This window comes from Glandiceps talaboti, chromosome 7 (assembly GCF_964340395.1).
Source record: "Glandiceps talaboti chromosome 7, keGlaTala1.1, whole genome shotgun sequence".
NCBI lineage: Eukaryota > Metazoa > Hemichordata > Enteropneusta > Spengelidae > Glandiceps > Glandiceps talaboti.
In genome coordinates, this window is record NC_135555.1 from 391,904 (window position 1) to 402,598 (window position 10,695).

The 10,695-nt window shown below is 34.3% G+C and overlaps 1 protein-coding gene across 1 annotated transcript; it reads left to right on the forward strand.

The window, feature by feature from the left end:
• Window positions 1-3,574: 3,574 nt before the first annotated feature.
• Window positions 3,575-9,470, forward strand: LOC144437316 (CUB domain-containing protein 2-like). Its single transcript, XM_078126240.1, has 5 exons — window positions 3,575-3,824; window positions 4,269-5,169; window positions 6,303-6,400; window positions 8,725-8,925; window positions 9,460-9,470. Exons 1-5 carry the CDS (start codon window positions 3,575-3,577, stop codon window positions 9,468-9,470), a joined length of 1,461 nt encoding a protein of 486 aa, XP_077982366.1.
• The last annotated feature ends 1,225 nt before the right edge of the window (window positions 9,471-10,695 follow it).

Sequence of the window (10,695 nt, forward strand, 5' to 3'; positions counted from 1 at the left end):
ATGGGCTGCCAGCTAAAGACATTGTCTCTCTTCAACATGCCCAAAATACAGCAGCTAGGATTGTGTCACGTACAAAGAAAAGAGATCACATCACACCGGTTCTTTCTGCTCTTCACTGGCTACCTGCCCAGTATAAGATCCAATACAAAGTACTCAGTAACATTACTCCTGGCTATAGTGCTGAATTGATTAGGCGGAAAAAAATAATTGTGTGTTTCAGATAACATGGCCTCAGAAAATAGGGTAGGTAGGTCGGTATATTATTTTCTTTTATTTTTTCTTTTAATGGTTTTTAATTTTTGAAAAATAATGCTACGACCCAAAACTTAAACGAAATGTCCCTTCTGTGATAGTTTGATGAAGTATGTACAGACATCACTGGGGAAAGAAAACAGACGTGCATGAAGGTCAAGAAGACAAAGAATTTCTCGTGTTTGTTATGTTTAGGGTCGGCGGCTTCAACTAGGGTAGGTCGGGTTGACAAAAGTCATACGATGACCGTGCGTTCTCAAAGCAACGCCACTCTTATGAAACACTACACCACTTGAACTTCGTTCATCACCCACTGTCGATAAATTCAAGAAGGAAATCTCCTATTGTTCCTGTTCATAGTACATTACGTCGTGTTGGATTTTGGCGCTACACAAATTCTTTTGATTGATTTATTGATGTATTGGTTGGTTGTTTGGTTGATTGATTGATTGATTGATTGATTGATTGATTGATTGATTGATTGATTAATGGATGGATGGATGGATGGATGGATGGATGGATATTTGTTTGTTTGCAGGTAGCCTATGTGGGTAGGTAGGTGTGCACATGTTCATGCGTATAATGTATGTCAATCTATATCCATTCGCCAGACTGTTCGTTTTAGAGATATATGCTAAATTCAAGAAATCTGTAATGCCTTGTGAATTTTCAGCCGACTAGAGTACTAACAAGTACTATTTCAATTCAATTCAAGCGAGAATTACTCTCCATCCCAGTTGTCTCTTAGTGTCAACATTGATAATACTGTCGTATGGTACGTCCCTCGAGGTGCAATAGAGGAGCAAATAAATTGAATTATTGATAATCAGATTTCAATAAAAGCACTGCTTCACAAACACGAATTGAAGGATTCGTTGTTATCTTATCTCAGAATAAATGTATAGAATGTATACTGCACGTCACCAAAATCAAATGCATTTTATCGTTATTTTTATATCCCACATACATTCCGGATAACGTTATTAAACTATCAATAATTAATACTGCTGTAAGGCAAATGATGAACGTACATCTAAATCTCTTATAGTGAGAACTACTTTAATTGCTAGTTCGATCCCTCGCCAAAATCTGCTTCACTGTCCTGTTCTTGCTGTCCTTGTATGCTCTGCAGAATACTAATATATAATATGGGATGTCCTGACACTATTTCCGTTTCAGCGCCATTATCCAAGGAAGCAACTCAGAATGGTATCTGGTTTCCAAATCAATTTGTGAATACCCAGGAAATGAAGTGGCAGGTAAAGCAATTTGATATACTTGTACACTTCAGGACAGGGTTTGCATACATATCACAGTCCAAGGAAGAAGGGGGCGGGCTGATGACCAGTCTGACGATCGCAACATTTACTATACCTAAAAGTGTTTCTGCACCGTTTGTTGTAATTTCCAGTTGAAAATTGTCTACTCATTTGCGTTTAAGATAAGCTTCATCAGAATGCTTACCTTTTTTTACGGAACATGCAAGAGCTAACCGTCACTTTATTATAATACCAGTAGTAAAATGAACCGTTGCACATTGCACAATTCTCGAAACAATATATGTTTAAATAATTAGTATCTGATAAAACTTACTATTTGCTCACATTATATCTTATCTTGACAGGTTAAGGGTATGTATTAAGTAACCTCTGCCATCTGTATAGGCATGTATTTTAAATGCACTTCTATATTGTATTTTCTTATCAATCAAAGAGCAATATACAACTTTATAATCTTCCATTGTGGCCACATAAAAGAAATTAGGTTTCGTATAAAGCTAATGCCAACTGTATACTAGTGTAGCCCTCACACAAACAGAAATACTTTTTGAATTGGGTGCGATTTTCTCTCCCTTCATATTTAAGTTATTTTGTTAGTCTACCTCATCTAGTTGCATCTTCCTCAACTCAAAATACAAGAAGGATGGGATACGGTGAATTCTGCCTTTATAGTAATCTATAAGAACTGTATGCAGAAAGGAGACCACATTCAGAATTGCAAACCAATGCCCATTTGATGTAAGCTTATACCTAGATAAAATTACTGACAGATTGTGTTGATATAATGTGAACAGGAGATCTCATGTAATTAGAATCTAACACCTTGCTTAAAAACTTCGCCCTTCTCAATTTACAGACTGTGTACAATACAGAAGTGATGCCGACAAAGGGGGTTTCATATCCTCTCCATACTATCCTAATCCATATCCAGACGATATACGATGTTTCACATTTCTACATGCACAACCTTATTCAACATTATTCTTGCAAGTAAGTAGACACTAGCCTGTTTATGGCGCTTACGGTATATTCCGTTCAATCTCACATATCATCGCGTGTAACTAGAATTGCAAAAAGCTGATAATACGGATTGAAAATCTATATGCATAATTGCATGAGACATCGTGAGACATCGCATATATTAATTATTCAAATAAAGTGATATGCAGATGAACACACTGACACTACAATAGAGCCTTGTCTGCAAGATTGAGGATATGAGAGATTAAACGGGATATAAGCGCACTAAAACAGGCTAACACTTGATCGGCACAGGGTACTCTTTGTATTCAAAGGCCATCGTATGTGTATTGTACGTGGTCAACAGAGGTATAACAGAATAATGGCACATAGGTCTGTTGGTTATATTTTGGTCGTCTGTCCTGAGTCTACGTCTGTGCACACTTCGAGTTTCTCGCCAAAACCTTTTATTTCTTGAAAGACAGAGAAGGAAATGAGTCTGTGAGTCGCCAGCAGATTTTTGCTCTCGCCATTCCCCTACAACACCTGATGACCATTTTCTGTAACTACCATATCCAAACTTAAAATTTGATGATGACTTCGCGCAGGGAAGTCCAAAGCCACTGCACTTAGATGATCCTTAAACCTGTCGCACACGAGGAATTAGGTGAGCAAAATTTCACTCTTGTCAATTTCCTCGCGCCAATTCCTCTGTGTGCGGGCCGCGTACTTTTAGTGAGATTTTGGTCATTCGTGGCCGTGAGATAATATATCTAGCATGTTTAGTAATTTTGCAATCTGATTAAAATCCGATGTAGATGTCGGCTAATCGTTCATTGCTATTTTACCTTCGTTATTTTGCCTAAATTGACCTTCGTGGTACATGTTTACGTTTTTATCCTGATCTCCTCCTCTCTGCTCGCGCATTAATTTGGCTCGCTCGCCATTCTTGCGCACGCGCACATGGCCTAATACTTTTTCACACATGGAACATATCACCGCAACACAAGTCGACTATATTTTACAAGGTATTTTAAAATATTTGCCGGATATCGTACTATTCAGCTAATATAGTCTTTATTATGTCTTCACAGTTCCTAGATTTAGATGTTGAGTTTGAACAACAGTGTGGTTATGACTACGTTAACGTTTACACCGAAAACTTTACCACGGGTCACTCTGAAAAAAGATGTGGAAAATACAGGGAAGACACACTGGAACAGTTGTGGTTCCAGTCTTCGGGCAATATAATGGGTGTACAGCTATCATCTGATTTCAAATATGGCTACAGAGGCTACCATGCACAGTATTATAGTTTAGACCAGAGACAAGGTTGGTAAAAACTTGATATGATAGTTGTAGGGGAAATGAAAAGGGACATTTTAGAGTCAATACATTTACTGGAAATGTAAAACATAATATTCGTAGAATGATTCCGAAATTTGTGGCCGTTGCCTTAATTAATATATCAATGATATATTAATTAAGGCAACGGCCACAAATTTCGGAATCATTCTACGAATATTATGTTTTACATCCATGATTCATTGATACAGGTCAAATGTTAATTTTTGATTGAAACTTACCTTCGAATTTTGGGTTATTAAATAAATGAGCCTCCATGTTATTGACTGTGTACATTGAAAAGATAAATAGGGAGAAAGCCACATTTGCATTAATCATAAATAACGACAAATTCACAAGTTTCAAAATAGTATACATAATATAATATTATAATTGTATAGTGCTTTCATTTAAATTTTCTTTCCTTTGCAGGATGCAATAAAACTCTTACTTTAGAGAGTGGATCAATTTCTAGTTGGAACTATCCAAGCAATTATTTTCCAAATTTGCACTGCAATATTTTGATAAATGTGGCGACTGATCAGCGCATACGATTTGAAATACAATTTTTGGATATACAGAATGGGACAGTTGAATATTTATGTGACACTGACTTTTTGCAAGTTTTTCAAGGCCAAGGCACTCGCCCTACAACTTTTTGTGGCACAACTGATAAATATAGACATGATCAACTTATTTTTGACTCTGAAGAGAATGAGATCCAACTGTTGTTTTATTCTGACTACCTCACTGAAAAAGATGGTTTTCTTGGACGATATTATGCACTTGATTCTTGTAGGAATGAGAGTATTTTTGCTATGAATGGAACAATATCAAGCCCTAACTATCCCAACTTCTATCCAAACTCTCAAGACTGTTACATTACACTGCAGGCCCCACAGGGTTATCAATTACTTGTACACTTTGAAACATTTAATACACAAGATGGAAACTTGGATTCATGCAATGACTTTGTAGAAGTCTTCACTGGCAATGACACAATCAAGTTGTGTGGAAACTGGCAAGGAAGACAGAATCAACTGGTGTACCAGTCTGTGTCTAATATCTTTAGAATTCACTTTTTTACTGACGGTTATGGAACTGCCAAGGGGTTTAGAGCAGATTTTAGTGCAATTCTTTACAACAGGACAGTTGTTTTCAATCCAACTTGTCCACAAGGATGGTTGCATTTTAAGAGATTTTGTTATGAAATAGTCAACATCACAAGAACTTGGTATGAGGCTAATGATGCATGCCAACGGGAAGGTACAAATCTTGCAAGTATACATAGTTTAGGTGAACAACATTTTATAAATTCTGCAATTTGTGAAAGGTAAGTAATTCATCCCTCTGTATAACATTTTTATCATGACAACCAAATTTAATTGTGTATCATGAATATTTTGAAACCTTAGAAATTCTGTCAAAAGTGCTAATTTCCAATCCCTGGTCAGTATCTTGACACTTCTCAATGTGTATCAAGCCAACATTTTAACGAATACAGTCCCCAAAACACAACTATTTAAAAAAAAGTGACATGCTTCTTTCCTGTATATTCATATTTTAAGTATGTAGTCTGGCATTGGAGGTAACAAATTTGTAATACTCTCTAAAATTGAAGTTTTACAGATGCTCTGTGAGCTCTGTGACCATGTTACACACTCAAAGTCATCAAGCATAATGAGCGTCATCTTAATCCGACCCCTATTTATATGCAGATTAAGCTTTTAATGATTGTAACCTGAAAAGTGAAAATGCAATATTCATATATGCCTCTTTATATGCATTAGAAAATTTGATTCACACTTGGCCCACTACACGATTCATTGCCATATCTGTAGCTCGTAAAGAAACACTGTTGCAAATTCTCATATTTCATTGTGGTATTAGTAATGCTGTACAGAATTAATATTTTCTTCATTCAGCCATGAAAAATACAAGTGACCTAAGGGGCCTTATCGCTGTGAGTGACTGGAAGTGAGAGACCCTTAGGTCATGAGTGCTTTCTGGCTGAATGAAGAAAAATATTGGGAAATAATATAAATTATACCTCTTAAAGCATAAATGATGAAAAATCAGGAAGGCATTTTGGAATGTTTTGACTCATATTCATACACCACAGAACCATTGACGTTAGACACAGATTGTCATGATGTAGAATGACCAAGGTACATAATTCATATTTCCTGTTCAAAGACAATAAATTGGCCAGTGCATGGCATTATGTGAATTATACCTGAAAAATTAAGATGTAGTGGATGTGGCTTGGACATATTGCTAGTAGTGCAATATTGCTTTAATATCAGTGATATGCACACTTGAAAGAAGAGTATGTGAAACCATTCAATAATGCATATTAGATAATGCAGTGGTGTAGCCTAACAAAGGATTCAATTTTGGCAATTGAATGAGTAACTATTAAAATTTACCTGTACTAAAATTTTGTTGTCTTTTTGCCAATTACAGTACTGGAACTGAAAATGGTGCGTATTGGATAGGAGGTCATGATCAGCATTATGAAGCTGAGTTCATGTGGGCAGATAACAGTGTTTTCAATTTTACAGGTGAATATTCACATTCATCAAAACATAACTTTTGAAATTAACCTTCACAATTTGTACTCCAAATGATAACACCTTTCTTGTATGTTTTTGATAATACATTGTACTTTTAGTATTAAATGAAATCCGAATTTTACCAGACACTGTTTTTGAGTATTTTCACCATTTATCAAGCTGAACAGATTGTGAATTATTAAAGAAAATAGTGAATTTATATTGTCACTAGATTAGAAATTGTATATTCATATCAACATATATTGATAGAGTGGATGACTTCAAATGAAGCTAACCTAATAAGGAAAGCCACTTGAGAATTTGCAATCCATTACTAATATTCATTAATTTTCCATCAGATTTGTATGAACAGCAACCTTTGCTATTTTTATTTCATATATTTCATTGTCTCATTTAATTTTTATAAGCAATCTAATATTAAATTGTATCCATTGATGATATAGGATGTAATGAGTATTACATCATATGAGTCTCAAGTGTTATCAAAATAGGTATCATCAAAGCTGTAGTTATAAACCAAATGCCTGTCTGTTATTTTAAAGTGTTATTTTAGTCACATAATTATGTCAGGGACATGTTTTAATACATTTTAAGTAGTGTTGTTTTTGTACTATAGAAAGTGTCGGATGAGAACAATAACAACTTTCCTTAAAGTTGAGATGTTTTACATGCTGTCCACAAAGAGTAATAAATAGTGTGTGAATAGTGTGTCTTTACTTTCCTTTGCATGTTTTCTTAATTGAAAAAGAAACAAATTAATGAATAATAATAACTGATAACATAACGTGACATTCCTATTTAAGTGATGAAGAAGGATGCAATGGAGCATAGGAATGGCAGTGTTTTACCTCCCATAAGGGGTGGTTATGTTACACTGCTGTCTGTCTGTCTATGTATGTATGTATGTATGTATGCATGTATGTATGTATGTATGTATGTATGTATGTATGTATGTATGTATGTATATGTCTGTCTGTGAACACAATATCTCAAAAATTACTGCATCAGTTCTAATGAAACTTGCTACACATCTTCAATAACGTAATGACAAGAACTGATTTGATTTTGGTAAACATCCAATGAACAACAATTAGTCATTTGCATAATGAATGTTTTTTAGTAATTAGGCCATATCTTTGGAACGCATACTTCAAATGCAATGTAATTTGGTACATACGTTAACCATAACAAAGCTCACATGTCCTCTAAAGTTTGTTGATTTAGCGTAAATGATAAAGCTTTAATGAATAATTTGCATAATTAATGATTTTCAGTAATTAAGCTGTATCTTAAGAATGCAAGCTTCAAATTATATAATTTGGTACATATATCAACCATGATAATGTCCATATACCCTATGAAGTTTGCTGATATAGCTTTTACTTTTAATGAGTAATTTGAAAGTTTAATTGATTTTCAGTAATTAAGCTATATCTAAAGAATGCAAGCTTCAGATTTCATATAATTTGGCACATACAACCATAGCAAAGCACACATATCCAATAAAGCCTGTGAGCATAGTCTTGTATTTCTAATGAATAATTTGCATAATTGATTTGCTGTAATTAGGCTTTATCTTAAGAATGCAAACTTCAAATTTCATACATTTTGGTACATATATCAACCATAACAACGTGCCCATTTTTCTATGAAGTTTGTTGACATAGCTTTTACTTGAGTCATTTGAATAATAATCTATATCTTTGGAATGCAAGCTTCAAATTCCATATAATTTGGCACACTGAACAACTATGAGAAAACACACATGTCCTCTACAGCCTGTTGGTATAGTTTTCATTGTAGTGAGTAATTTGCATAATTAATTATAGAAGTGCCTGTGTCATTAAGCTTGATCATGTAACTTATAAGCTAAATGGTTAATTTGCATAATTTATGTTTCAGTAATTAGTCAATATGTTAACTATGCAGGCTTCAAATTTCAGGGGTACATCATGTACTCAGAATCTTGCATTCCAACACTGTGTGTAGGCCCAAAAATGTGTTGTTTTGCCCTTACAAGGGCATTCAGTTTAAATGTTAAGACCTATTTTTCTTCATTCTTCAACAGCTTACCAGGTACTTTTCATAATTCTACATTTTCACCTACTTCTTAACATCTTCCACGAATTACTTAAATATGACATACCCTGTGAATCCAATAAGCATGGCTGTGTTGTTGTAGAGCAATTATGTATGATGAGGGTTCTATAGCACATCGACATTGAGCACAACATTGTTTGATAGTACTTGTAACAGATATAAATCAATTGTGCTTTGTTATCATTACTGATTGATAATCTTTTTCTATACAGACTGGTTTCCAGGTTGGAGTGCCTTCAATTATTTTGGTAAGCAACCAACAGATGATGGTTTTAGTACAGAGGACTGTATTGAACTAAGACAAGTATTTCACTATCCATCAAAAGGAGAAGGCAGAGCTAATAGATACTACTGGAATGATAGAGACTGCCATACTCAGAATCATTATATATGCAAGCAGTTAGCATTTGGAGGTAAAAAAAACTAAAATATTTTTCTTGATTTCCTGTGATGATTATTACTTCTATATTGTAAGCAGTTGAATAAAAAGCACTGAATAAAAAAAATATTTCTTAATTTCTCATAATGTATCCAGAATCAATCACATAGTATGAATTATTCAGGGGTAGATCTCCATTATATCCATAATTTGTATTACTATGCACTCAAATGTACTGGTAATTACTGGCACATGCAGGTGATAAATTGTCCAGGAAAGTTTCTGTAAATAGCTGCATTCAGCTGGTCACATTTTAAATTTATTGGCATTCAAAAGGTGAATTTCAACTTTAGTTGCATTTGACAATTTTTAAAGCCCACTTGCATATTGACTTTTCATGATAATGAGGAATCTTTTTTAATTTATAATAAATACAATGTAATATGAACATTGCCATTCAACAACGTCTATGATTTATTTTCAATTTACAGTAACACATGGCATCTGTCACAATGAATGTTGATGAGAATTAAAGTTTGATAATATATTATTTTACTTTGATCCTAAGTTTTAGATTAAGGAGCATTTTGCCTCCAAAATTTAGGAGCAAATTGATCATGCTAAAAGAGTTACCTTCCTAGGCTGAAGCTCTTTATGCATGATTATGTCTTGTTGCTGTATCATTTACTTAGATTGCAGTGTATTACCAACTTTCACTTAAAGTCAAGCTTTTAACATTTTCAGATGATTTTGTATTCCTGTTCATCCTGTCTACAAATTTCACTGACCTATAACAGTTGCAAGATTTACTACACTTTAGTAATCAAAAGCAGAACAAATAAGGACCAACGTGCTTGCACTTGAACATGGAATTATGAATACACAGAAATTACAGTGATCTCATTTTTTCCACCATACAGCTCATTATTTCAGTTTAGCAGTAACTTTTCCCGTTTCAATACTGTTGTATGTAGAAATTATCTGTAACTCAGAAATAATAAAATTTTGTATTCATTCATACCATACAGCACAATATCCCACCAAACCAGTGGCAAAAGAATGTAACCAACACTTGAACTCAACCTCAGGAGTAATCACCACTCCATATTTCCCACACAATTATGCGAATATGCTAGACTGTATCATCACTATAGAAGTGTCTCAGGGGAATAGGATAATCATTGAATTTACTGATTTCCTTGTGGAAGATGATGAAAACTGTCAGTATGACTATGTGCAAGTGTTTACCCCAGGAGAGGAGGAGAGACCAGCTGATTATTGTGGAGATTGGACTTCAGATATAAAGCTATTGCGACGTGTTACTCCAAGTAATACATTGATAATCAAATTTCACACAGATCACTCAAGAACTTTCACAGGATTTAGAGCAGTTTATAAATCTGAACCAGGTAAGCTAATGTAAAATGCAAGTTGTTCTAATTCAAAGAAAATTGCACCATTCAGGTTTTAAAAGCTTGTGCATTTGTAAGGAATCAGTGTGAACTAACCGACAAAGTGACAGTAGTGTAAAGATTGGATTAAGTGGTAAATGGATCTTTTCAATGTGTCTGCAATGTGTCTCAAAACAGATCGAGTCAAATGATTCCATCTGAGATGACGGTGTCAAACAACGTTATTTCTAGTTATTGATCAATTATTACTCTTAGCTGTACTGCTACATATCACTTTACAGTTTGTGTATAAAAGAATAATGAACCCAGTACATTAAAGTGAATGAATGGGTGCAGTAGTCACATTTGTTCATTAAGCAAGGTTGTATAGGTAACAGAAATTTGACAACAAA